This window comes from Cyanistes caeruleus, chromosome 9 (genome assembly GCF_971803275.1).
Source record: "Cyanistes caeruleus chromosome 9, bCyaCae1.hap1.1, whole genome shotgun sequence".
Lineage (NCBI taxonomy): Eukaryota > Metazoa > Chordata > Aves > Passeriformes > Paridae > Cyanistes > Cyanistes caeruleus.
The window spans coordinates 10613249-10635040 of NC_141709.1; the positions used below are offsets into that span (position 1 = coordinate 10613249).

Genomic DNA, 21792 nt, shown 5'->3' on the forward strand with positions numbered 1-21792 from the left:
AGTTCGATGACAATTTGTAGCTCCACGTGGGAATTTTGGAGCTTCTCCAATTAACCCCTGAGTGCTGTGGGATTCTCTGCTGGAGGATCTGAGTGTGACAAGCTGCTGATATTGCCTGAGTTGGTGTTGGGGCATCACAAAGGAGCCTGGACACCTTCCCCTATCCCAGGCTGCTCCGAGCCCCATCCAGCCTGGCCTTGGACATTTCCAGGCATCCAGGGGCAGCCACAGGAAACCTGTGCCAGGGCCTCAGCAGCCTCACAGGGAAGAATTGACATAATTAATGTAACTAACATAGTTCCTTCTGAAGGTCCAATGGTGAAAAGCATCCCTGTAGCTTCAGCTGATGAATTTCAACACTGAAAGGCACAAAAAACCCCAGAAGAAACGGAGCTCAAGCTGGCCAGGACGAACATTTCCTCTCCTGCTGCCAGTTATGGGGCAAGTATTACATCACAACGTGTTAGTAGAATTAAATATCTATTTGAACTTTGCTTCTTGTGTACTTTTTAATTTTAATATTATTTATTCTTTGACTTTCAATAATTCATCGAGATGCATCCATATCGGTAATTAAAACATGTACAGTAAGAAACAGAGCTCACATAAATTATTCCACGGCATTCATTATTTATTTGGCCACTTACAGCTGTGCAAAATTTACAGAGAAAATATGTACATTAATTAACATGTACATTACAATTTCATTAGTGCACTTTTTCGGTGAGTAAAGATACTCAGATATGGGTGTGTGAGCAGCTAGAGAGGTCTTGCTTGTGCCTTTTAAATTATTTAGGTTTAAGAAGAGGTCTGTGGTTGGAATCCAGGAGGAGCTGCTCGGGGGAAGCCTTTCTGCTGGCCTTACACGTGTGGTGGCAAAGTGGTTTTTTCCAAAGCTGCCAGGATTCCTGAGCCAAGCTCAGGGATGGATGTTTGGCTGTGTTGTACAGCCACGGGCACTGAGTAGAGCAAGGGACAAGAGAAAATCTGATATTTCACACCCTCTGGTGTAATTTCCTGTGGTTGAGTCTATCAGGGAGTGCTGGTGCCATGGTGGTCCCACTGCATTTCTTGGCTGGTGTGTCCTGGAGGGTGAGGCTCAGGACAAGGCCCTGCAGAAGACTCTCAGAGGGGTTCTGGAGGCACCACTGTTGATTTTTACCCCCACAGATTCCAGCTGAGGCTGCTGCAAAGTGACTCCAGTTCTAAAACCAGCTCTGGAAAAGGTCCTGTGCATCAGCACTGAGGCACAGCTCAAACAACGAGGAGTTTCTTTGTGCCAAGTGGATTAAAAATACCCAAACCAACCCAACCAAACAACTCACGGATTCTATCGTCGTCTGAAAGGGAAAAGAAACATTTTTATTCAGTGCCACAAAATTTGCATCAATAACAAGTCCAGTAGCACACCAGGAAATTTCCACATGAGTAAACTCCACTCACTGCAAAAAGGCTTGTATCCACTCCTGGAATTTAATGGTTCAGCTGGCATGTGAAAGCTGTTATTTGGAGGTTTAATTATTAAGATCAAATTAAATTTCAGCTATTGCAGCAATGAGCAGATGCCAGCTGAGGGATTCCTTGCTGGGGAATGCTGGAGAGGATTTTGGTGTATCCACATGGGAGCCTCCCTGCTAGGAGGATGCTCAGAAGGCATTGTGCCTTGGATAATGAACTATTCAGGAGTTCTGGGAGTCCCAGGGATGCCTTTTCCTGGTTATGAATTACTCCTGGTGAAATCTGGCAATGAACTGCCTCACGGTGACCTGTGGAGTTCCTGGTCAATGAGGGGCTGCTGGAATGAAGGGAATGCTCCACTTCATGGCTATGGAGCTTTTCCTTCCCCCAGCAGGAGCTCTGGCTGGGACTTGTAATGGAAAGTGTGAAGACTTGTGCAGATGAAGAGCAAAGAGAACAAAGACCCTCCAAAACTCACTCTGTCTTTCCAACCAACCCCACAGAATTTGTCTGTGAGCTTTCATAGTTTTTGAATTGCCAGCCACAAAAAACTTTTAATTCTTTTTGGCCAGGCTGTGAGTGCACTCAGAGGGTGGAGCAGATGAGGAGACAAAGGTTTGGGGAAGCAGAACACAGAACTATTTGCTTTCTGGAAGGCTGGAGTGAGGTCTTGGGGGAAATCTGCCTCACACAGAGACTTGACAAGAGCCATGAGGCTCTGGATCATCCTCCCCTGGACTGCCCAGGCATGGGAACTCCATCCCTCTGTCCCACAGGGGCAAACTGCAGACCCCCCAGCCTTCCCCAAACACCTGCATCCAGGGCATTTAGGAGCTGATTCCCCAGGGCAGGGCTGCACTTTGGGCATTTGTTCTCCCTTTACAGCTCAGCTGCCATGATGCAACAAAGACAATGGTTTGGATGGACACAAAATCCATTCCTGGTGTGTGCAGTGCAAGTGTGGAGGAATTCCTGTTGGCCTGAACCATCCGCTCTCCTGTGAGCACCTGACACTGCACAGAGCCAAAGGTGGGATCACTACAAGGGGATCTTCTCTTCCTCCTGCTCTCTTCATCATCACAGGTAAATTGGAGGTTGGGACACTTCACTGGGGCAGGGACACCCAGGCTGAGTGAGGAAAGGCCGCTCCCCACTTCTCTGACATCCTAATGATGGCAACCCATCATTATCCTACAAAGACCCATCCCAAAGGAGCCTGTTGCGTCCTGGCAGGTGCTGGAAGGAAGTGAAAGCATTCCCAAGGAAAAAGGGAGAAACTGAGTCCAGCTCACCAATGCCTCAGAGCAAAACTTTAGAAGGCATTATTCTGTGTATTCCCAACTTCATGGCCAGAGTTGAGGCTGGGTTTGAAAAATGTGGATTTACTTCTTTTATAGAGGAACATTTATTTTTTCACAGCAGAAGGAACTCTTTTGAGTTTCCTGCTTGAGACAGAGATTGAAAAATACACTGCCTTGTCTTTCAAAAATGTTCTGAGGAGCCACTGCAAGGTTTCAGATGAGGGCCACAGTTATGCTCTGGAGGTTGTCAGAAGGAAGGATGCTGCTCAGTCTTTCTCTGTTCTCTTTACTGGAGCTGGCATGAAAATGGATTATTCTAAACCATCTCTCTGTGTGGCTGTCCCATTTGTCAGCTTCCTGCAGGCACATTCCCTGCTTGATGTTTTCATAAACTCCACTCCTTTTCCTTGGCTTCTGGTGATAAATTGTAATGGCAAGTGAAAATATTCCAAAATAAATCTGTTTTCATGGCCCTCTGCAAAGTCCACTCTGAGAGCCCTGTGCAGATGTAGCACTTTGGGAGGAGGTGGGGCAGCACCAGGTGCACATCACACATCAGCCCTGTGGTGTCCACATTTTCAAACCCTGCCCCAACTCTGGCCATGAAGTTGGGAATGCACAGGAAATGCCTCTAAAGTTTTGCTCTGAGGATACAGGTGAGATGGACTCAATTTCTCCTCCTATTTCCTTGAGAATACTTCCAACTTCCTGCTGTTATTTTGGTAGGGTCTGTATTTTCAAATAAGGAGCAAATTATTATTATTATTATTATTTGGTCCAGGAAACCAAAGGAACATAAGGAGAAATAACAGAAATTTTTAGGTTGGAAAAGATCCCAAGATCTAGGAGATTCTAAGATGCAATCCAACCATGAAGCCAACCTTTCCAGGCCTCCCAGTGATCCCATGGAGAGGGAGGTGCCAGCAGCAGCCCCAGAGCTGGGCTGTGACAGAGCAGGGATGAGGCCAAGTCCAGAACTGCTTCCCAATGACCCCCCCTCACCCCTGAATCCTCTACTGCTGGTACCAAGGCTGCTGTTTTCCCTGGAAATGTGTCTTTCCAGCCCAGAAACTCCTCTCCACTGGAGAAGCCCCAGCAGCAGAGCCCTTCTTGCGCTCTGTGGATGCTGCAGGGCAAAGCCTGTGGTGGCCCCTTGGTTTGGGCTCTGCAGCTCTCAGCACCCAGAAGAAGCTCTGCCAACACCTCCTGCTTCTGCTGCATCCTTGCACACTGTCTGATGATCTGAGAGCTTTTCCCAGCCCAAATGAGCTGCAGTGAGCACAGCAAGAGATGAAAATGAACTCCAGTGATGCCTTTTTCCTGCAGGAAGATGAGGATGGGCAAGTCCTTCCTCTGAGGTGCCCTTCAGCCCAACACTGGGACACTGCTGCCGAGCTGGGCTCAGCTTTGTTTTCTCTCCCAAAGTAAAAGACAGGCTGAAACTAGGACAAAACAACAAAGAGGGAGAGACAAAAAGGGAGAGCCTGGGTTTGAATTGACAGAAACCCCAGGAACCGGAGTGCAGCCCAGTAAATATTGGAATGACATTACCTGAGCTTGAGAAAAAATTGACAAATTGTTAGGCTGAATTCCTGTCTCTAGTGGAACTGGAGAGCAACCACCATGGAGATAACATTATTTTCTTTAATCATTTTCTTTGGCAAGAGAATCAGAAGGAAAAAGCTCCAGAGTGACTCTTATTATATTTTCCCTCCCTCTGCCTTTTCTTTCTGATTCCCTCCATCGTTCCCAGCTCTGTCAAGATTGTGACAAACTTAATTACCAGCAAACAGCAGGAATCCCAGATGACATATCCATGGTTTTTTCTTTCTTCTGACTTCATGAGATCTTTCTGGTCTTTAATGTAGAGTGAATGAGGACGGGGAGCAGATGGTGCTGGTGTCCAATACCAGCAGCATCTGAGCCCTTATCTCCTTGAGATCTTCAGTGTCAGGATGGGATGTGGATAACAAAACCTGAGTGATGAGATTCAGGGCTGGAGGTTCAGAAAACGGGATTGTGCATGACAGGCCCAGATCTGCCATTTGGGGGCTGTCATAGAAACCTGCACTCATTTCAGGGCTGCTCACAGCAGGGACTGCACAGCCCAGGCCTCTTGCTCCAAGCTCCTGGCACCAGGATAAGGCACCTTTGTGCCTCCTGCATCTGTAAATTTGATGCTCGTTGGCTATAAAACAAGAGCTGGGTGAAACATTGTCATTTGCAGGGAGTTTGCCCTAAAACCATGTTTCTAGGGCATGAAACAGCTCAGGGTGAGGTTCAGTGAATGGTTTTGAGCGAGAAAAAAGATTTAAAAGAAAAATGCCTAAAATACTTTCAGTATTTTTAAGTGGAGTTTTGCCCTTTGATCTTTTCAAAGGGAATTTTATTGTCTTGCTGTCTCAAAGATGTTTTGGCTGCAGGGGTCTGGAGAGGCTTTTCAGAGTCCTCACCAGTTCTACAGTTCAAGAAGCTTGTGGCCAGCCAGGTTTTGGCCACCTGTGCTCCCATTGCTGCAGAAGCAGGGAGCCCTTGCCTCCACCCTGCCATTACTATTATTATTATTATTATTATTATTATTATTATTATTATTATTATTATTATTATTATTATATTATGTTTATGTTTATGATGTTTATTTTTACACCCAGGCAATTCACTGTTTTGCAGGAAATGTCAAGATTTTCCACACAGGCACCTCTTTCCCCTGTGCACCCATCTTGAGAGAGAGAAAATGGTCATGTGCCACTTGACCAAAGCAGGGGCTTTGCAAACACACCAAACACTGGAAGTTTGGTAGAAAGAAGCAGCAAATCTCTTTTTTATCTTAGTTTTATCTTCACCAAACCTTCTCTGAACAACTCTGCACCTCCTTCTGCATTCATTTCCTCAAGCTGGGTGTCATGGAGTTACTTTACCTTTAAGGGAGTTGGAGTTGCTGGGAACTGCCTGGAGTCTTTTCTCCTGACCAATTATCGGTCATTGCTGAGAACTGACAGCAGTTTAGGCCATTGAAAAGTGGGATCAACTTGTGAACCCTACCTTAAAGTGTAAAAGCAGAGCTCTCTGGGTTCTCTTTGTTTTCTGGCTGTGGAGGGTGGCAGAGCCCCAGGCCTCCCGTCCCTGCCCAGGCCATGCGGCCGGGCGGGGATGGGGCCGGGCCTGCCCCGTCTCCCGGCCGGGAGATGGCGGGGCCTGGGGAAGGTTTTCCCCGGGCCCGGGCCGAGCCGATCTCTGGCTCGGCTGCAGGTTTTGCTGTAACTAAATTCACTAGAAACTGCTGAGTGAAGAAGGAGAGAGGCTTTGGACCTGCAGCAAGCAGAGACAGCGACCACACGCTCCAGAGCAGCTATGAAGAACTTTCCATCGCAGACGGCTCCAGCTCCTGTTCGGCAGAGATCACCGAACCATCTACAAAAGCCTGGGCAAGATTTTAACTCTTTCATTACCCAGATGAGACTTGCGGATTAATCTTTTTATCCAGAGAGAGAAAAAGAGAGTGATCAACATGAAAAGAGACTTTATAAACCACCAGTGACAGGAGAGAAAAGAAGCTTCAGAAGAGGTAGAGAATTAAGAAGATGCTTTAATTAAGCTGAACTATCTTTCTGTTAAAACTATGGAGATGGACAATGAAGTCCTGTGCTCTGAGGGCGCGTGAGCCCATCCGTCTTTGCCTCTTGCCACACAGATGTTGCAGGCAAGTGTGAAACCCTCTGCTCTTTGCTTCTGTGCAGGTGCTGCAGGAAGAGCAGAATGAGAAGAGGGCTTTAACAGAGACACTGCTCCAAACTCGGGGACAGCTCAGCCAAGCGTGCCAGCAGGTCCAGCAGCTCAGGCAGGAGGTGAAAGAGCAGCAAGAGAAGGGACAGGTAAGTCTGAGTAGGCAGGGAATGGAGTGCAGGGCAGGGACAAGGGCACAAAAGGCAGCTCCTGGGACTGAGGGGACAAGGGCTGCCTGAGGCTGTGGGAGCCTGGTAAGCTCCAGAGCTCAGGCCCAGGAAGGAGGGCTTGCAGTGCAAGCAGAGCTGGGTCGAGAAGCCACAAGAAGTAGCTGAAGGAATGGGGTTTGGAGACAGCAAGTGCAAAAATCTGAGCCTGAGGGCAGGTCCCAGGAAGTCACTCTGCATTTTGTTGCCAGACCATCAAGGCAAAGCTGCAAGCTGAGCTGCAGGAAGCTCACAATGAAATGCTGGCAGTGCAGAGGAGGCACAAGGAAGAACTTCAGGGCATCAGAGAGAGGAGATGAATGTCCTCCTTGAGCAGAGGGATGCTCTACAAAAGCAGGTGAGTGAAACAGCAGTGGCACTGCAGTCACGCAGGGAGGACTCTGTGGCCTTCTTGCTTTTCCATGGCAGAGCAGCAGCTGATGGGGTGATCCCTGGGGCTGCCTCATGCTGTGGGGGCTCCATGGCAGCTGCTCTGAAGGACACTCAGTGCTCTGCTGAATCTCAGCTGCTGCCCCCTGAACAGCTGGGCCAGTCCTCTGGGCTGTTGGCCAGCACCCATCAGCATGGACTCCTGCTGGCCTCTTCTTGCTAGCCTTGGTTTGGGAGGTGCTTTTTCAGGTGGGCCACTTAGAGACTTAACCAAGTTGTCCATCTCTATTGGGAATCTGCCAGTCCCAGGACAGGGAGAAAGGGAAAGTTTTCCTTTCTCATTCCTAAGTGCCTCTACTGTGGCTGACAGAGGCAGGCTGTGGCTGTCGCCTCTGACTGCTTTGTTCTGTTTGACTGGAGGTGGATGAGTTGACATCTCAGCTGGCAGCCTCCCGAGAGTTCCTGGAAAGCACACTCCAGAGAGCCCAGCAAGATGTGAGCGAGGCCCAGGCACAGTCAAGGCAGAAGCAATTGGAGGCTGAACACATCCAGAAGAGGCTGGAGGAGGCAGAACATCAGAAGAAGGAGCTCCAAGTGAAGCTGCAGAAACTGGAGAGGGAATGGAGTGAATGCAAAGAAGTGGCACTGGAAAATTTTGAATTGCAGGCTTCCGTGAATGTCCTAGAGAGGGAAAGAGACAGGTAAATGAAAGCCTGTGGGACTCTGCAATGTGGTGAATGCATTCCCTCTTTGCCGTCTTTGCACCTGCCTGGGGCTCTGGCAGCATTTCCTAAGGGGCAGATTCTGAACTCTCCATGAAGACACATCTCATTATCTGTATGTTGTGTTCATTCTCTAATATTTTAAGCCTTCAGTTGGAGTTTTTCTGAAGACAAAGGCTTTTGGGGTAGCTCTTTCCCTCTAGGGAGTGTTGTGCTCTTAGGTTAGGTTAGGTGGGTATGTTAACAGTGCTGGAGCTGCAGTGTAAGGAGCTGGATACATCCATCAGCTCCACCTTGGCTGCTGTAACTTGAGGCCTTTGGGATCTGATCAGCCTGGCATCTGATGCCTTTGCTGGGCAGCACCTTCTTAAGGCCCTGAGTGCTGATCAAGCCCAGATTGCCCTGGGAGGCACCCAAGAAACAAGAATGTCTCTGGTGCATTGTTCCTGATAAAATGCCCCCCTGGTGCCTGGAGGGGCTCAAGCAGGGTCCCTGCCACCCTCCACACTCACAGGTGTTACTGACTGTGCAAAGAATGCAAGAAACCAGAGCAAGGTTAGGGGGGCTCCTCCAGCTGATCAAGTCAAGCCAGTCTTCAGTGCCACAGGATTTTTCTTCCAAGAAGAAGACAAAGGAAAGGCAGAGCACTCTTGCTTGCCTGGAGGTTTCTGCATCTTCCATCAGCTTGAGCTCTAAGCCTCTGTTGCCACTTCTGCCATCAGCCTTTGTTTCTCCAGCTGAAAGTAGGATGGGTGCTGGTAAATCTCAGGGAACTTGCCAGACATCCCCTGGCTGTAGGGTGCTGCTCCTCCCACCTGGACATACAAGATGGGGGAAGGAAACGTCTCTTCCATGTTGACCAAACCTCTTCCCCTTGGAGCCTGATTAGTCAGAAGAAAATTCTTCCTCTCCCCTAATGTCTTCATTGCAGGACTTTGTTAGGTTTGTATGCACATTCCCATCTCAAATAGAAGGTAGGCCATGAAGGCAGGAACTCCCTGTTCTTTCAGGAACAAAAGCAGAGTGGGCACATGCTGGGCTGTGACTGCAGGGGGAACAAACAGCCAAGTTGTTTAGACAAACCTCATTGGACAGAGCAGTTTTCTCTGAGGTGCTGCAAGTCCTAGGAGTTTATAAAATGTGATGCCATTAGTAATGAGTTGCATGCTTCCCTTTAGGCTGATTCTGTCTCTGGAGGAAAAGAGCATGGATCTCAGAATGCTGGAACAAAGGAACCTGGCGCTGAACAATCAGCTGTCTCAGTTTCATTCTGCTCTTCAGCAGGCTGAACTGGTCTCTTCAAGCCGTGCAGGACAACTGCAGCAGCTCAACACCCAGGTAAGCTGTGCACTCCATCCTCTTCTCCAGGGGCACACACCACCACCTTTGGCATGCTAGTCCCAACCTCTTTCCCCTCCCAGCAGCATCCACATGTTCTTCCCAGGCCTCCTGCTGCTGCACCCTCAGGCCAAGGCTGGATCTGGTGTCTGCTGCCATAGTTTTCCCCCATTCTTTCCTGGGTCCCAGCAGGAAATCTGGGAGCAGAAGCAGCAGCACACTCCTCTGGAGCTTCTCTGTCCCTCTGTTAGCAGTGCTCTCCCTGACAGGATTGGTGCCTGTGCCATTCACTGAGCAATGTGGGGACACAGATGTGGCTATGGCAGGCTGGGCAGAGCGCTTCCACCACAGCCAGTTCAGCCCGTGTTCAGAGCTGCAGCCTCAAGGGTGCCCCTTGCCTCCCTTTCCCTGTTTTCTCTACCTTTGTCTCTACTGGAATCCTTGGTTCTGCACCTTCTGTTTCTGGTGTATTTCTGCCTGAAGTCATTTCTCCTTCAATGCTCTCCCTACTGCCTGCTCTGCTGCCTCAGGAGCAGCCCAGTCCCTGAGGCTCTCTGCATCCATCTTCCAGATCCAGGCCCTGCAGGATGCAGTGACAGAGAAGGCAGCTCAGCAGGACACTCGAGAGAAGGAGCTGCTGCAGGAGCTGGAAAAGTCCCAAGCAGGAGAACAGAGCTTGAGGGACGCTGTGCATGTGCTGCAGGTTGAGATGTCTGAGCTGCGTCTGAGGCTCCAGAGCTCTGAGGAAAGAGCAGAGGCCATGGCCACACACTGTGAGGCCATGGAGATGGAGCTGAGGATGGCTCAGGCTGACAACAACCAAATCAAGGCCTGCAATCAGGAGCTGCAGACACTGTTGGAGGAAACTCAGCAAGGTACAACTTCTCTCCCATCCATTGCCCCATCCTGTTCCACCAGCGGGGATCTCTGATCCCATGCAGAGGTAAAGGCCTTTGCCCAGAGATGGCAGACAGGAAAAACAACCAGCACGAGACTTATCCATCCAGGCGCCAGTCAAAGTTTATCTCAAGAATGATGCTGTGGCTGGCGGTGCCAACTGGCTCTGCTGTGGCTGATCCCATACACAGCTGGTGCCTTTCAGGTGCTGTGTCTGTGCTAAGCAGCTGAAGCTGGATGCCTCAGCTCAATTCCCCCAAATTTCAGGCCCTGTCAAAGCCTCCAGGCTATTGGCCTCTCTGGAGCAGGGCTGCACAGGCATCCCTGCTGCTTTGTCTCTCTTGGATTGTTCACTCAGCACAAGGCCAAGAGCAAACACACTGCTATTCCTCTGAACCTTGCCCCTGCCATTCCTGCTTTTTTCTCTGCCTGGAAGTTTCCTTCCTTTCTCTCAGTTTTGGAAGCTCTTGTGGGCTTAAGGCCTGGCAAACCACGGCAGGCAGAGAAGACAGTGCTGTTGTCTCTGCAGGGTGCCCATCAGTTTACTTTGCTTTGCTTTCTCCCTTCTCTTTCCCCTTCCCTCCTGCAGCAATATGGAGGGCAGAACAGCAGAAGACCTCTCTAGAAACTGCCTTGAAGGAAGAGGCTGTGACTGTTCGTCAGAGGTGGCATCACTGCAGAGGAAACTGGAGAGCCAGGAGAAGGAAAGGAAGGATGTGCTGGTGAGAATGGCAGATGCCACAAAGGGCCATTTCCTAGCTATGTTTGCACCTTGTGTTACCAGTTCTAAGGAGCACCTTTTTCCAGTTTAACTTTCCTAATTGCATTCTTCTGAACAAGGAGGAAGTCACTGGGGCTGCGGGGCGGGCCGGCACCGCGGCTCCCCGGGCAGCAGCCGGCCCTCTGCCCCCTCCAGAGCCCGGCGCCAGCGGCTGCTGCCCGGTGCCTCAGGGCTGGGCGGGCACGGGAGGCCCGGGCTGGCCGCAGGCAGCAGTGCCCGGCCGAGGGGCAGAGCCCGCACCAACCCTTCCCTCCCGCCGCTCTCTGCAGCTGGCACAGGACAGGAGCCGAGCGGCTGAGCACCTGCACTGGGCCCTGCTGTACCTGGACAGCCCGCAGGAGTCCCTGCGAGCGGCGGCCATCAGGTTCATTGGTGAGCCACGAACCGGGCTGGGCTCCCTCCCTGCCCCGCCACAGCTCGGCCCCAGCCCCGGCTGCTGCCCCGGCCCTGGAGCCCCGGCTGCCCTCGGGGCTGCTGCTGCCGGCCTCTGGCAGCCGGGCCCTTGGGCTGAGTCAGGATGCGGCAAGGGCCGGGGCTGAGCCCTGCCGGGGCAGGAGGCCGTGTGGCCCCAGGGCTGGCAGCGCCGCTGGCAGGGAGCTGTGCTGCTGGGACCCTGACAGGCTCTGTGTTCCCAGGGATGGCCGGGCAGCACCTCCGGGGGAACAAACGAGAGCTCCAGAGCATCTGTCAGGGTGAGTGAGGGCAGCGGGCTGCCAGCCCCGGCTGCCAAGGGGAGCTGCAATCCCTGCCCCGGCTGCCCAGGGCTCTGCTCCCTGTGCGGACCAGGCCTGGTGTGGCCAGGGCACACACAGAGATTTCAGGGGCACGAGTGCCAATAGTGTCCAGTGGCTTTGGGCTGATCCCTTTGGTCCCTGCTCCCTCCTGGCCATGGCCAGAGCCACCTGGGTTGGCCCTTGCACGGGGCTCTCCTCAGGTCCCCGCAGATCCAGATCTGACCATGGCTCTGTTCCTCTCTCTTGCAGCCCTTGATGACAAGGCACAGGACATCAGCCCTGCCATCAGACTGCTGGCTCTGGAAACAGCCTTTGTCCTCCGGGCAGCTCAAGGCTCCATCTTGCAGAAGTGGCAAGATGGATTCCGCAGGGCACGCAAGAACCGCCCTTGTCTGTGGGCCCGTGGCTGGCGGTGCTGCTGGAGCTCTGAGGAGAGCTGAATTGAGAGGCTCTCTGTCTGCCGGGGCCATCTGAGCCAGGCAGGATTTTTCTTTAGGATATTTTTTTTATTCCTTCTTCTTTGTTCTTTTTAATATAGATATATAGAAATAGAAATATACAGAATATAGATATAGAATTATATATAGAAATATAGAATTATATTTAGAAATATAGAATGTGTTCTCATACCCAGTGTCTCAGGTGCTTTCTCTGGTGCCCAGTGCGCAGGGCATAGGGGGAGAGGGGAAAAGGGTGCTTGTGCTCAGCAAGCTGCCCAGGCGTGCAGTGGGGAAGGGAAAATGGCCAGAAGGCCCTCGGCCTTGGGTGGTTCTGCTGAAGCCTTAACGCTGCCCACAGAGGAGCTGGGCAGGGGCTGGAGCTGTGGGGATCGCTGTGATTGTGGTGCCTGGAGATGGGCACGAGGCTTCTCCCAGCCAGGAAGCACCATCTGTGTCCTGCAGCCCGTGGGTTGCTGGCGGGATTGCTGAGGGCTCTGAGGCTCTCTCAATCTGGCTCCTCTGGAGCTCCATCGGGGCTGCGCCGCTGCCGGGCAGGTTGGCCGGGCTGGGGGAGAGCAGAGGGGCCAGGGTGGTGGAAGCCCTGAGGAAATTGGGTGTCAGAGGCCACGAGCAGCCCCCAGGCAGTCACCTTGTTCCTGTCACCCGCTGCTCTGGTGCTTCCCCTGAGAGACTGCCATGCCTGCAGCAGAAGCCCTCGAGGCTGGGCCTCAGCAGCCCCGAGGTGCCCAGGCTGGGCTGTCTCGGGACAAGGAGGGCAAGGAGGCCCTGGCAGGGCACAGCCACTGGGTGCTGCCAGGGCAGCGGGCAGAGGCAGGGCTGGCGGCCAGCCCGGGCCCCCGCGCCTGCCCAGGCCACGGTGCTGAGACCAAGGCTCCCCTGACACAGAGCTCTGTGTCTGCACAGCTTCTGCCTCCATGGGGAGGGTGGTGATGTCTCCTCGAGCAGCGCTGCTGAGTCGCTGCTGCTGAAGCGGCTCTGGACAGAGCAGAAACGGCACCAGAGCGTGCACAGGAACGGCCCTCAGGGCTGGGCTGGAGTGGCCAAGATGCCTCCTTCTCTTGCAGGAATAACAGAGATGGTGGACACAGTCCCTTCAGTATATATGTTCTACAGGCTGTAGTTAGGTTCTTTATTGCAATTGCTATAGAGGTCCTTTCATTGTACATACATTTTATAGATTGTTGCTATGAAGATTCTTATAACATAAATACATTCTGTAGTTCATTGTTGGTGGTGGTGCTGTTGTGTAAATAAATTGTCCTTGTTTGTCACAGGCTGTCTGTCTTTGCATTTGCTTTGGGCACAGGCAGCATTTGCACAGCTGTGGTTTCCCCTTGCCCTGGGTTCCTGAGGCTGGAGGTCCCTGGGGGTGCTGGCACAGCCACCCTGGGGCTGGGGTCCCCGTGCACAGGGGGGAACCACTGGTGGCGCTCCCGGCACTGGGCACCGCTCGTGTTCCTGGGCTGCTGCAGAGCGGTGTCCCCAAGAGCAAAGCTGTCACCAGCAGAGAGGGGGCTCTGACAGGAGCAGCCCCTGCAGCAATGCAAAGCAGGCAGGAAACCTCCTGCCACCCTTCCTGCTGCAGCCACAGGTTTGAGCTGTTCCTAAAGATCCTGTTGGGCTGTCTGAGACACTTGGGCCAAGGCATTGCTTCCAAGCTGGGCCACTTTGGCCGGGCTGGGTGGAGCCCCAGGGCAGGGGGCAGCGTGTGCAACGGCCCTTGGTGACACGGTGCATCATGGTAACCGTGGAATGGAACGGGACAGGGTGTCCAAGGGCCCTTTGTGACATGGGGTGACATTAGTGTTGGCGGTGACACAGCCACACCACAGTGCCTGGTGCACGTGACAGGGCAGGACGGGACAGAGTGGTGCTGTGAGGAGCCTCCGCACGGCGCACTCACTCCTTGCTGACCCAGAGCCTTTCTGAGGCGTTACTCCTGCAGGTCACCTCGAGGCCAGACCACAGCACTCGGTGACCTGCAGCCTTCCCGAGGCTTCACTTCTGGTGAGGTGAAGCACCACACTTCTCAGGTGTGCTCGAGCCCAGACCGTGGCATTTCCTCACCGCGGTCCTTGACGACGAGTCTCCTGTCCTTGTGGCACGAGCCCCTGAGACCCAAGTGCAGGACTGGCTGTCCTGCAGCCTTGCCAAGACTTCACTCCTGCAGGTGCCTTCCAGGCACAGCTGCAGGACTTGCCAACTCAGACCTTTTCTGAGCCACCTCTGCTGCGAGTAGCCATGAATCCAGGCAGTGATGTTGAGCAGAGACCTCCAAGTGTCCCCAAGCTGACCTGGGTGAAGGAGGAGAAAGAAGGCCCTGGGACTGCCCCAGCACAGCAGCCTGGAGAGCTGGAGCAATTTCAGCCACCTCAGGAGGGTGAGCGGCAGACCTGGGCCTGCAGCCAGCTTGGCCTCGTCCCATCCCATCCCGTCCCATCCCATCCCGTCCCATCCCATCCCATCCCATCCCATCCCATCCCATCCCATCCCATCCCATCCCATCCCATCCCATCCCATCCCATCCCATCCCATCCCATCCCATCCCATCCCATCCCATCCCCCGGGGACACGCCCATGGACAGGACAGAAGTGGGGCTGGGGCAGACACCCTGGAGCTGTACTCTGTGCCCTGGGGCCTCCCGGGGCTGTCCCTGCCTGGGGAGTGCAGGGCTGGGCTGTGTTCTCCGGCCTTTCCTGCAGCCCCTCAGCTCAAGCTGCGCTCGCTCTTTGCCAGGAGCAGCCATGGAGCGCACTCGAGAGCAGGAACGCAGCCGTGGCCTCTTCCGCACAACAGCGCAGGTACCTGCAGCCATCCCCTCTCCTGCTCAGCCCAGCACCACGCTTGGAGCACTCCATGCAATGTCCCTCATTTCTTGCCCTTCTGCTGCAGATGATTTGCAAATTCATGAAGAGAATTCGGGAGGAAGAGACCAGTGCCATGGGCACTGTGGTCAGAGCATACTCTCCCATCTTCAAAACCAAGGCCAGTGCTGCCCTGCTGGACATGCTTGTGGAGGAGGGTCCTTCCAGTCCAAAGCAAGTAAGCAGTCTGTGGCCTGGCTTCGATCCTCCCAGGAATTGCTTGGCCACGCCAGCTGCTCACTGCGAGCCTTTGAGGCCGTGGCAGTGCGGTGGGAAGGGAAGCACTTCTCTGGGAAGCTGGGCACATTACTCCTGCTGGCAGCTTTCCAAGTTTCCCTGTGCCTTCTCCAGGTGCTCCCCATGGTGAGGTTCATCTACCAGTGGCTCAAGGCTAATGAGTTTCCTGAGTACAATCTGTACAGGCCCCTTCTGGATATGACAGAGGCACAGCCTGCTGACGTGGTGATGGCTCTCCTGCGTGTGGCCCCATGGTGTGACAGGTACAGGGCCCACGTGCCCAGAGGGCTCAGGGCATCCTCCTGCACAGCCCGGCTCAGGTGTCTGACAAACAGAGGATTCCAGGGCCCTGTGGCTCCTCCCTTTGTCAGCCCTGGCACAGCAGCCCCCGAGCCTGCTGCCCTCAGGGGCCAGTCCCCACAGGGCTGGGCTGCCACAGAGGGGCAGTGGGCAGAGGCAGGGCTGGCAGCCAGCTCAGCTCCCTGCTGCTGCCCAGGCCACGGGGATGTGTCCCAAACCCCCCTGACACAGAACTCTGTCCCCACAGAGCTGCTGCCACCATGTGGAAGAGCATCATGTGCTCGTGCAGGGCTGCAGAGCCAGCCATGCTGATACTTCTGGATGTGCTGGGCACCTGGCCAGAGCTCAGCATGTGCACCTCCGACGGGGACCACACGGCTGTCCTTGCCCTGGCTGTGAGTTTCTGCAGCTGACCTTTGCTCACCCCAAGGTCACCTCTCCCTCAGGTCTCCATCCTCCCTCCTCCCATGGCATCTCCCTGCCTCAGGCACTGGGCTCCAACCTGGCCTAGGAGCAGCTCCAGGACCACCAGGCCGGCTGCTGTCCCTACATCTCCACTGGCCTCTCCCTGCCACGCTCGGGCCCTGCCACATGGACACCTGGGCACTGAGCGCTGACTCGGGCTGCTCTGTCCTTCACAGGCAACTGTGGTGATATGGAAGATGCTCCAGCTGCCCTGTGTCCCACATGCAGTGACAGTGTATTTCCCCCGTCTCTTGGTGCATCTGCTCTTGCAAGTGCTGTTCAGCACATTGGATATGCCAGAGAAGGTCGATACCTTCTGGAAGAGATGCCAGCAGCAACACGGCCTTGCCATCAGCCCCAACAGGTGCTCCATGCCAGTCCTCCTGTCCCTGCCATGTCCCCAGGGCAGAAGCCCGTGCTCCCAGCATCACCTGGGCTTTGCTGTGCACACAGGTTTGCAGTGCAGACCCTGAAGGCCCTGCTCTGCCGACTGCACTATGAGGATGTGGTGGCAGCAGTGGAAGACGAGTGTGGCTGGGACACGCTGCTGTGTGCTGGCACGCACCACTGTGCTGTGGGTGTGCTGGCCAGGTGAGCTGCCCCCAAACAGCATTTGTGCCCCGAGCCTGGGGTGCCCCACACAGTCCCCGTGGTCAGGGGCCAGAGGGCCTTGTCACCAAGGGATGGCCAAGGACACTGCACAAGCCAGGGAGAGGAGGGTGCCCAAGAGCAGCTGCTTCCCAAAGGGCCTGGGTCCCCTTGCAGGGTGGTGGAGAAGGGCCAAGCTCCTCCTGGGAGTCAGTCCATGGAGAGGTTTTTCCCACTGGCTCAGGGTCTTGGTTCCTTTTTCCTCCCATCAGAGCAATGCGTCACGTGTCCCTACCCTTGTGTTCTGCGATTGCATTCTACCTGCTCGGGCTGCTCAGCAAAGACACGGCACACGGGGATTTGGCCGCCATGGCGTTCCTTGTGGAGGTGAGCCTGAAGGGCAGCGCTGTCTCGCTGAGCTGTCTCCCAGCTCTCTGCCCTCTCGGTGCCGCAGCCGCCCGGGACGGTGCCCACGCCCTGTGCTGCTGCCTGGGCCCAGCCCTGTGCGCTGCTGCCCCATCACCGGCCTGTGCCCTTCAGATGTTGGAGTGCATGGACTCGAGTGAATACCGTGACAGCGTCCTGGAGATCGCATCAAACAAACTGCAGAGCGAGTGCAGGGAGAGGCGTCGCTTGGCACTCAGAGGCCTTGTGGTGCTCGGCAAGAATTCCTCCATGGTGAGAAGGGGGCAGCGGCTGCCGGCGTGGGGCTGGGGAAGGCAGTGGCTTGCGCTTGGCTGGCCTTTGGGCACTGAGGCAGCTGCTGCCAGCTCTCCTGCCTCCTGCCTCTTGCCTCCTGCCCCAGGCCTTTGGCACAGGCCTTTGGCCTCTGGGCCCTGTGGCAGCAGGGAGGCATTTCACACACTTGTGTTCCACACAGGCCAAAAGAATGTGGAGCCTGCATGAAAGGCTCGTGGAGCTCCTGGGGGAAAATGACAGCCATGTGCTTGGGATGAGCATCGCTCTCCTCAGCCGTTTGCTCCTGTACAGTGGTGGCCCGATAACCATCCCCCTCGGCCTGCAGCTGGCTGAGGCGCTCCTGCCGCTCTTTGACAATGTAAGGCTCTGTGTCTCCAGCCATGGCTGCTGCCTTGGCACTGTGCCCTGGGCATTTGCAGGCCTGTGCCCAGGTGGGCCTGAAGCAGCTGATGCTGAGGTCTTTATTTCTTCCTTTCGTACAGGACGATAGCCAGGTGCAGCTGTGCTCCATGTTCATCTTCCAAGAGATGATGGATTTAGTACCAAAGGAGGGGAAAAAGGCCCTGAAGTCCCACGTGCAGCAGAGCCTGCTCCCACTCTCCTTGCACTGCCATGACGAGAACCAGCGCGTGGTTGATGTGAGGACTCGGCAGCTGCCGTGGCTCCCTGGCAGGGCGCTCGGCTGCCTCCTGCTCTGCTGCCTCGCAGGCTGCAGCTCCCTCCTGGTCTTGGCCCAGGGACGTGGGTCCTGTGCCCTGGGCTGTGGTGCCATCTCTGGGTCTCTGCTGCTCTCCAGGCCTCCCGGGAAACGCTGCTCTGTTCCGCCCGATTCCTGAAGAGGAAGGATCTCCAGCAGATGCTGCGGGTGGATCAGACCTGGAGGTTCGGCGAGGGCTTGGTAAGGGCGGGCTGGAAGCCCCAGCCCCAGGCTGGAGAAGCTCAGTGTGTGCGGCTGGCAGCTGTGCCCTGCCCAGTGCCGCACCCAGGGCCGCCAGCCTGTGCCCCACACGCTGCTCCCTTCCCTGGGCCCCGCGGGCTCTACTCCAGCCCCCCGTGGCCCCGAGCCGTGTGCCCATGGAGCCCCGGCACCGCTGGTCTGTCGGGCAGGGCAGCACCGCGGCTCCCCGGGCAGCAGCCGGCCCTCTGCCCCCTCCAGAGCCCGGCGCCAGCGGCTGCTGCCCGGTGCCTCAGGGCTGGGCGGGCACGGGAGGCCGGGGCTGGCCGCAGGCAGCAGTGCCCGGCCGAGGGGCAGAGCCCGCACCAACCCTTCCCTCCCGCCGCTCTCTGCAGCTGGCACAGGACAGGAGCCGAGCGGCTGAGCACCTGCACCGGGCCCTGCTGTACCTGGACAGCCCGCAGGAGTCCCTGCGAGCGGCGGCCATCAGGTTCATTGGTGAGCCACGAACCGGGCTGGGCTCCCTCCCTGCCCCGCCGCAGCTCGGCCCCAGCCCCGGCTGCTGCCCCGGCCCTGGAGCCCCGGCTGCCCTCGGGGCTGCTGCTGCCAGCCTCTGGCAGCCGGGGCCCTTGGGCTGAGTCAGGATGCGGCAAGGGCCGGGGCTGAGCCCTGCCGGGGCAGGAGGCCGTGTGGCCCCAGGGCTGGCAGCGCCGCTGGCAGGGAGCTGTGCTGCTGGGACCCTTACAGGCTCTGTGTTCCCAGGGATGGCCGGGCAGCACCTCCGGGGGAACAAACGAGAGCTCCAGAGCATCTGTCAGGGTGAGTGAGGGCAGCGGGCTGCCAGCCCCGGCTGCCAAGGGGAGCTGCAATCCCTGCCCCGGCTGCCCAGGGCTCTGCTCCCTGTGCGGACCAGGCCTGGTGTGGCCAGGGCACACACAGAGATTTCAGGGGCACGAGTGCCAATAGTGTCCAGTGGCTTTGGGCTGATCCCTTTGGTCCCTGCTCCCTCCTGGCCATGGCCAGAGCCACCTGGGTTGGCCCTTGCACGGGGCTCTCCTCAGGTCCCCGCAGATCCAGATCTGACCATGGCTCTGTTCCTCTCTCTTGCAGCCCTTGATGACAAGGCACAGGACATCAGCCCTGCCATCAGAATGCTGGCTCTGGAAACAGCCTTTGTCCTCCGGGCAGCTCAAGGCTCCATCTTGCAGAAGTGGCAAGATGGATTCCGCAGGGCACGCAAGAACCGCCCTTGTCTGTGGGCCCGTGGCTGGCGGTGCTGCTGGAGCTCTGAGGAGAGCTGAATTGAGAGGCTCTCTGTCTGCCGGGGCCATCTGAGCCGGGCAGGATTTTTCTTTAAGATGTTTTTTTTTTCCTTCTTCTTTTTTGTTCTTTAATATAGAAATATAGAAATAGAAATATATAGAATAGATACAGAATTATATATAGAAATATAGAATGTGTTCTCATACCCAGTGTCTCAGGTGCTTTCTCTGGTGCCCAGTGTGCGCAGGGCATAGGGGGAGAGGGGAAAAGGGTGCTTGTGCTCAGCAAGCTGCCCAGGCGTGCAGTGGGGAAGGGAAAATGGCCAGAAGGCCCTCGGCCTTTGGTGCTTCTGCTGAAGCCTTAATGCTGCCCACAGAGGAGCTGGGCAGGGGCTGGTGCTGTGGGGATCGCTGTGATTGTGGTGCCTGGAGATGGGCACGAGGCTTCTCCCAGCCAGGAAGCGCCGTCTGTGTCCTGCAGCCTGTGGGTTGCTGGCAGGATTGCTGAGGGCTCTGAGGCTCTCTCAATTTGGTTCCTCTGGAGCTCCCCAGAAGGGAGCACTGGGGCCTCTGATCCTGGGCTCAGGCTCCAGGAAGCCTTGGGGACCGTCTGGGCTGTGTGGGTACCCCAGGGTGCTGCAGGCTCAGCTTCAGCTGCAGGGTGCCAGCGTTGCACGGCTGCTGTGTCCCCATGGACAGGGTTTGCTTTGGAGCCTGTGCTTGTGGTGGCACAGGGAGCTCCGAACTGAGCTGGGCATGGACCCACAGCCCAGCCCTGCCACCCTTGCAGCTGCTTTGGGCTGGGGGCCGGAGCAAGGGGAGCCCTGGGATCTGCCCCTGACAGATCCCTTCAGACTGCACAAGGAAATGCTGGTGCTGGTGGCAACCCTGCCCAGGGCAGGCTTGATTCCTTTCATTTTATCCCTCAACACCAGAGTGCATTTAGTTCCTCTCCAGGGATAACACAAAATTCCCTGCTGGTGCCCATGAAGCTGCAGCCCCTCCCAGGCTCACCCCTGCCCCAGCTCTGGGGTCCTGAGCACAGAAGGAGCTGGAGCTGTTGGAGGCAAGGCAGTGGAGGCCCCAGAGATGCTGCAGGCTGGAGCCCCTCTGCTCTGAGGAAAGGCTGAGAGAGCTGGGGCTGCTCAGCCAGGAGGAGAGAAGACCTTGAGGAGGCTTCACTGCAGCCTCCCTGGCTGGGGGCTGGACATGGGGGTGTTCCTGAACACTCATGAATCTCAGCCCAGCCCTCTCCTCAAGCAGAAAATAGAAAGAAAAAAATATTAAATGGACAAAGAAAAGGGGGAAGTGTGTTTATTTGTGTATCAAGAACTTGGGGTGAAAAAATTAGCCAGGTGTCCTCAGATCCTTTGTGTGATGCAATGGATAGGTACAATAAATCCAGTGGAATCCCAGTGTTTCCTTGGCTGAGGAGAGCCAGCTGCCCCTGTTGGGGACACCAGCCCAGGAGGCTCCAGGGCTTTCTGGGATTTGGGAGCATTTTTCCTCCAGCTTGTTTTCCTGCTGACAGGTGCACAGCTTCCAGGCCACTTCCACTCTCCCAGGCAAGGCATCAGAGGGGTTTAATGGAAGCTGTGATAAAATGTCTCTGTCTTTACTCACAGCTATAAACTAACCAAGGAAAGCCGTACTCCTGGTAAAAATCACTGGATCACTTTGGACTTCAGGCTTTAATTTTTACCAAGCTTTGATTTTCATCAGGATTTAATTTTACTCAGATCATCTGACTTTCAGGACATACATTAATCTTTCATTTTCATCAGACAGTGAAAAGCTGTCTGATTGGTAAAAACCCATTGGTGAAAGCTCAATGGGTTCTGGTTAGGGTGGTGGGCCTGAGCTTTGTGGGTGTCTCACTGCATTCCCTGGCTTGGACAAGCTGCTCTTGGTCCAAGTGTCCCGAGCCAGAAGCCTGATGAGGAGAAAGGCATATGGGAAAACAAGTTTCAATAAAACCTTTGAGCTCTTGTTATAAATGTTGGGAAGAGATGCTGACTATTCCTTGCTCACCAGGTAAAGCTAAGGAGTTTTTAAGCATGGAGCTGAGAATAGCAGATTGGCTGGAGAAGAGGGTGATGCCCAGACGTGCACACTGCCCACCAAGGCAGGAGAGGACCGTGCCCTCACACCCCATGAGACAGCCCTGGTGGTTGTGCTGACCCTGTGCCAGGATTCCCTGGGGCTGCTCTGCCTGAGCCCCCCTCAGCTGGCTGTGCTTGTCCTGCCTCCCTCCTCCTGTGGTTGTGCTCCCAGAGGGGTGTTTGTGAGGGGCTGTTGGAAAAGCAGATTAATGAGCGAGACATTGAGAATTAAACCAATCCAAATCCACACAGTAAATAGGGCTGCTGTCAAGTGCTGTTCCCGAGGGAGATAATATCCCTTCCCCCTTAATTTCTTAGTAAATCCATTATGATTAATGTTATTACAGTGGGAACACTATTATTATAAA

At 55.1% G+C, this 21792-nt stretch overlaps 3 protein-coding genes across 3 annotated transcripts in view; all 3 read left to right on the plus strand.

Moving 5' to 3' along the window:
* The window catches only part of LOC111943527 (uncharacterized), a 134672-nt gene that overhangs the window by 71965 nt on the left and 40915 nt on the right, over nt 1–21792 (plus strand). The window lies entirely within an intron of this gene.
* Nucleotides 5684–12179, plus strand: LOC111945846 (uncharacterized). Its single transcript, XM_086842857.1, has 9 exons — nt 5684–6324; nt 6497–6631; nt 6901–7046; nt 7499–7779; nt 8979–9138; nt 9710–10013; nt 10625–10757; nt 11086–11508; nt 11800–12179. Exons 3-9 carry the CDS (start codon nt 7005–7007, stop codon nt 11804–11806), a joined length of 1350 nt encoding a protein of 449 aa, XP_086698983.1. The 5' UTR covers nt 5684–6324; nt 6497–6631; nt 6901–7004; the 3' UTR covers nt 11807–12179.
* LOC147651587 (maestro heat-like repeat-containing protein family member 7) lies at nt 13803–19528 on the plus strand. Its single transcript, XM_086842837.1, has 15 exons — nt 13803–14391; nt 14749–14813; nt 14905–15054; nt 15228–15376; nt 15661–15808; nt 16055–16242; nt 16332–16469; nt 16739–16853; nt 17007–17144; nt 17347–17523; nt 17648–17803; nt 17962–18063; nt 18456–18558; nt 18823–18879; nt 19171–19528. The coding sequence occupies exons 1-15, from the start codon at nt 14253–14255 to the stop codon at nt 19359–19361; spliced, it is 2016 nt and encodes a 671-aa protein (XP_086698963.1). The 5' UTR covers nt 13803–14252; the 3' UTR covers nt 19362–19528.